The 5,372-nt window shown below is 36.5% G+C and overlaps 1 protein-coding gene across 2 annotated transcripts; it reads left to right on the forward strand.

Moving 5' to 3' along the window:
- The first annotated feature begins 2,112 nt into the window (after nucleotides 1-2,112).
- LOC137740101 (large ribosomal subunit protein uL30z-like) lies at nucleotides 2,113-5,129 on the forward strand. 2 transcript variants are annotated; one of them, XM_068479910.1, is made up of 6 exons: nucleotides 2,113-2,251; nucleotides 2,503-2,697; nucleotides 3,326-3,423; nucleotides 3,512-3,649; nucleotides 4,493-4,595; nucleotides 4,709-5,129. In XM_068479910.1, the coding sequence occupies exons 2-6, from the start codon at nucleotides 2,512-2,514 to the stop codon at nucleotides 4,922-4,924; spliced, it is 741 nt and encodes a 246-aa protein (XP_068336011.1). In that variant the 5' UTR covers nucleotides 2,113-2,251; nucleotides 2,503-2,511; the 3' UTR covers nucleotides 4,925-5,129. The 2 variants fall into 2 exon arrangements, with proteins under 2 accessions (XP_068336011.1, XP_068336012.1); XM_068479911.1 differs by lacking the exon at nucleotides 3,512-3,649.
- Nucleotides 5,130-5,372: the final 243 nt, after the last annotated feature.

The raw sequence follows: 5,372 nt of genomic DNA on the forward strand, positions 1-5,372 counted from the left end.
TATATGTTGTACTGTCTTATGGAAAAGGATACGGGTTTTACAATTAGGGGCATTACTTTTAGAGAGGTAATAACTTTGGGAAGTTTGGTTTTATTGCTTACTCACACCTTCTGTTTAGTGCCCTCTAGGTTTTAGCTGCTGAGTTTGTATCGACAAGAATCTGTGGCGAATCTTAGTATTGATGGATAATTCTGAGGGTATGATTCTTACCCGCACTACTATACCTTACCTATGCTCTGACATCGCGTGTGATATGGGTTCGCTCCCACTCGTAGCGCACTCTGGTACTTAGACACTTTTAGATTCAAATTTATTCACTTTTTATACACTATCACATTTTATGGTTTCGTCACCTTCCAAATGTCGGCCAGCACAGCTCGATTCAGGGTCCAAGTGGACTTTCTAGGTCGGGGTGTGTCAGATCTCATTTGATCATAGCCGTTAAATATAAGTGAAACGTTAAAAATGACATTTTTGTGGGTTCAGAATAATTTAAGCTAGACTTAAAAATCCTGATGAGAATCTAGCCCAGATATTTATTTTCTCCCCGAGACTTATTTTAGCCCATGGTTAGAGATGGTTTTTGGGGGAGGGGGGGCTTTTAAAGCTTATAATTTAAGCTTTATCCCATGAATTGGAGACAGTCTTAGTGTAAAATATATCGTTGTACTCAAAATATGATGTATAGTTGACAACTTTTTGGGTATAACATAATATATCGTTGTACTATCTCCCGATACTGTTCACTTTTTATTTTTGGTAACTTTTTCTGAAAATTCAAGTTATGTAGATTATCCTAATTTATTTTTATGAACATTTTAATTTAAAAATCTTTAAATTCCGATAAGTAATTAGAAATCATACAAATACATAGGTATTTATAAAGTTTTAAGTTAAATTTGATTTAAATAATTTTCTTAAATTGTTTTAGACGTTAGATTTAATTTTGGGTCGTCAAATTTTTTTTTACTAGTAAATTTAATCTCATTTGATCATAACCGTTAAATTATAAGCGAAAAAACGTTTAAAATATGACATTTTGGTGGGTTCAGAATAATTTAAGCTAGACTTAAATCCTGAGGAGAATCTAGCCCATATATTTATTTTCTCCCCGAGGCTTATTTTAGCCCATGGTTGGAGATGGTTTGGGGGCTTTTAAAGTTTATAATTTAAGCCTTATTCCATGAATTGGAGACAGTCTTAGTGTAAAATATATCGTTATACTCGAAATATGACGTATAGTTGACAACTTATTGGGTATAACATAATATGTCACATCCCGGCCCGGGGCGGATCACTTCCCGGGCCCGCTCCACCACCGTAGCACGATATTGTCCGCTTTGGGCTTACCATTCCCTCACGGTTTTGTTTTTGGGAACTCACGAGCAACTTCCCAGTGGGTCACCCATCATGGGATTGCTCTAGCCTTCTTCTCGCTTAACTTCGGAGTTCCTACGGAACCCGAAGCCAGTGAGCTCCCAAAAGGCCTCGTGCTAGGTAGAGATGAGAATATACATTCGGATCACTCCCCTGGACGATGTGGGATGTTACAATCCACCCTCCTTAGGGGCCCGACGTCCTCGTCGGCACACACGCGACCAGGGTTAGGCTCTGATACCAAATTGTCACATCCCGGCCCGGGACGGATCACTTCCCGGGCCCGCTCCACCACCGTAGCACGATATTGTCCGTTTTGGGCTTACTATTCCCTCACGGTTTTATTTTTGGGAACTCACGAGCAACTTCCCAGTGGGTCACCCATCATGAGATTGCTCTAGCCTTCTTCTCGCTTAACTTCGGAGTTCCTACGGAACCCGAAGCCAGTGAGCTCCCAAAAAGCCTCGTGCTAGGTAGAGATGAGAATATACATTTAAGGATCACTCTCCTGGACGATGTGGGATGTTACATAATATATCGTTGTATTATCTTCTGGTATTGTTCACTTTAAAGAAAAACCATATTTTTCTTCTAAAAAGTTAATTATGATGCTATTCACTTTACCTTATATTTTATCATTTTTGTAAAATTCAAAATTTTTAAATCATTTTGATTAGTTTTCTATTTTTTATCTTGCTGGGTATACAATAGTATTGTGGATTTTTGCCCTAAACCCCTTCCAAAGCCCATTCGCGCCGCTTAGTCCTTCTCTTTCACTCTCCTTCCGCCATTTTTTCTCTGCTGCTTCCGCTCTTCAGCCCTTCAACTCTTATTGCTATACCCAGCCGCCAAATCCCAGACGCCTTCAAGCGAGGTAACTCGCTCTCCCTCTCCCTGTCCAAATTTTTCATGATTTTTTATGATAATTTTCCTTTTTTTGTCAAATAATCAAGAAAAACATAGTGATTTGACATTTTTTTTCCTCCAATTTCTTGTTTACGTTTCCTGTTTTTTTTAAAATTCTGGGTTTCTGTTTGTCTCCCGAGAAAGTTTAGGAAACCAAGATAAAGTTAATATTTTGATTGAGTTTCTGAGTTTTTTTTTTTTTGGTTTGTGTGGTTGAAGGACGGAGTGATGACGGAAGAGACGGCGCAGCGGTTGACGTATATACCGGAGGTTATATTGAAGAGAAGGAAAACCAATGAGGAGTTGGCTTTGAGGAGGAAAGAGCAATTGGAGCAGAGGAAGTTTAAGTCTCAGCAAAATAAGCAAGAATATATTAAGAAACCTGAGGATTTCATCAAAGAGTATCGCTACAGGGTAAACCTTTTGCTGTTTTTGTAATTTATTTGTCATCGATGTTTTGTACTGCTGAGTTTCATGCTTTTTCTTGTTGTATTGTGTAATGAAACTCAATTATCAAGTTTAAATTGGGCGATGATTTATGTTGTTATGTATGAAAAAGTGGGCATTAGCTATGTTAATTGGAATTTGCCGAATGTTGTAAAGAGCCGCATTTATGCTCTGAGTGTTATAAAACCCTTAGCTGTGATATAAAGAAATTGTGAACGATGTATGTTTCCTAATTGTGATTTTAGGCTGAAGATTGGATTTGTTTTGCTGTTGAAATTTAAGATACTTGAACAGAACGTTCTCTTGAGACGTGGGATTTGAAAATAACGTGTTAAAAACTTACATGATAAAGACAGTTTTTTTATTTTAATTTGTAGTAGAAGTTGGAATGTATTATGCAAAAACTCAGAACTTAAGGTAGACGGCTGGCTCTTATGAGCTTGTTGAGCAGGATTTTCTTGCCAATTATCAAGTATCCTTTAGCCTGGTGATGTTTCCACAGGCTTATTTCTTTCTGCAACTTCATTTGTATATTCACCAGCCTGTCTACATTCTAATGCACTCAGTGATTGAAATTATCTGTTTCTTTAATTAGGAGATGGACCTTGTCCACATGAAACACAGGTTAAAGAGAAAAAGGCCAGCATTGGAGACACCTAACTCACAGCTTCTTTTGGTCGTCCGCATACAAGGGTAGGTTTTCAGTTTAACCCGATAAGTTTTATTTTACTTATTATCTCTATCTTGAACTCTCTATTTCTAATTTCTCAATACTTTCCAGGAAAAATGACATGCACCCTGTTGTTAGGAAGGCCTTATATAGCCTAAAGTTGAGGAAAATTTTCAATGCTGTCTTTGTGAAAGCAACTGACGCTATATTAGAAAAGTTGCAGAGGGTGCAGCCGTATGTTACCTATGGGTAGGGGTTGCGCGTCCTTCTACTCTACTTTCCTGCCAAAATTAAAATATTTTAAGTGGATAAATGCATCACAAGGCATGGGCGTTCTGTATAATTTCATATTTTGCATTTGCAAGTGAGCAATAGTTGATTTTCTATAATAAAATGAGTGGAAAAAATGCGATGTACAGTAACAAAGTTGGAGCCTGTCATCAAAGCACAAAATAACTGTAAGTTTATTACTTGGGTATCAGCGGAGGAGCTGTATCGGGGTTTCTTACTTCATAGAATGTTTTCATATTGTCTCTTTTATGGAACTGCTTAATCTTTTTAACCTTGATATTTCAATTGGTTGCGAGGTTTCTTCTCTGATAACCGGTCTAGGGACTTTTCATTGCATAGGGAAATTGGCGTACAATGTTTGTTTTCTATAATCACGATCAGTGGGATTTTGTGGCTATTAAGATTTAACAGACAATTATCGAGTTGAAATGTTTTTACTTTTTCATATTCATATGCACCAAATGCTTGAAATCATTTTGTACATAATTGTTAGGTTTTCATCTTTAATGTCTTGACAGTCTTGTGTCTCGGGATTTAAATTTTTCTTGTTTCAGTATGTGAACTACATTGTTGTGTTGTTAGACTGAACACATGTTCATGCAACAATATTTTGTACACATTATATTTGTTTTTGGTGCTTTGAGTGGGCGGCTATCTCAAGTTTAACTAAATCAATCTCTTGAATAATATGGATATCCATTTTATAGGATCTAGCAACCAATACGTTCTCCCTTGTATTGTTGCTTGTATATTACTGACCAATGGTTCATGTTCATGATGATATTTTTCTGGTTTCCGAAGGTATCCTAACCTTAAGAATGTGAGGGAGCTGATTTACAAGAAGGGCTTTGCAAAGATAGACAAGAAGAAAGTTCCTCTGACAGACAACAACCTTATTGAACAGGTAATCGGTAATGTCTTACTGAATTTTGAGCATAGTTAGTTTACTAGTCATCAGTTTCTTATTTCAATTTGTACATTTACAGTGTAAATCTTCACCCTTCTTTTATCTGACAGGCAATGGGGCAGTATGATGTTATATGCATAGAAGATGTAGTGCACGAAATTGCCACGATTGGCCCACATTTTAAGGAGGTTACCGGTTTTTTGTGGCCCATTGTGCTCAACAAGCCTGAAGCAGGCTTAAAAGGTTCAAAAACGGTATACAAGGATGGCGGAGATGCTGGCGATCGCGGGGATAAGATCAATGAACTAATTAGCAAGATGAATTAACTTGTGACGACGTCTTGCGATAAATGATTTTGGTTTAATGAGGATTGTGGTTGTCTTTAACTTTTCATCTATACTAAAACAGTGTTGTCTGGTGTCTTTGACGCTTAAGAGTGACCCAAAATCAAATTTTGCTTTGAACTAGAAGTTAACATGTCTCTACAGTTCTATACTTGAATGTTAAAACTAGAGCGGATTCAAGCTTGAATATGACAGCTGTATTAAAAAAAAAAATTGATAGTTGAAAAAACACATCAATTATGTTCTTATATTATCAAATATAGTCAAATATTAGCCTCTAATTTCAAAAATATTAGTTTTTATAAAAAGCTTTCAAATATATTCAAAATATCACTTAAATAGATGCAAATACCCTTGAGCTTTAAATTTAATAAATTACAAACCAAAACATAATATACGATGGACTTTCTTTTTTCATTTTTTTCTTGTA

This window comes from Pyrus communis, chromosome 7 (assembly GCF_963583255.1).
Source record: "Pyrus communis chromosome 7, drPyrComm1.1, whole genome shotgun sequence".
NCBI classification, from domain to species: Eukaryota; Viridiplantae; Streptophyta; class Magnoliopsida; order Rosales; family Rosaceae; genus Pyrus; species Pyrus communis.

Bases quoted from the DNA above. Each gene is read 5' to 3' on its own strand.
- LOC137740101 (XM_068479910.1), top strand. From the start codon at position 2,512: ATGACGGAAGAGACGGCGCAGCGGTTGACGTATATACCGGAGGTTATA. The intron at 2,698-3,325 runs GTAAACCTTTTG...TTCTTTAATTAG, and splicing joins TCAAAGAGTATCGCTACAGG to GAGATGGACCTTGTCCACAT. The intron at 4,596-4,708 runs GTAATCGGTAAT...TTTATCTGACAG, and splicing joins ACAACAACCTTATTGAACAG to GCAATGGGGCAGTATGATGT.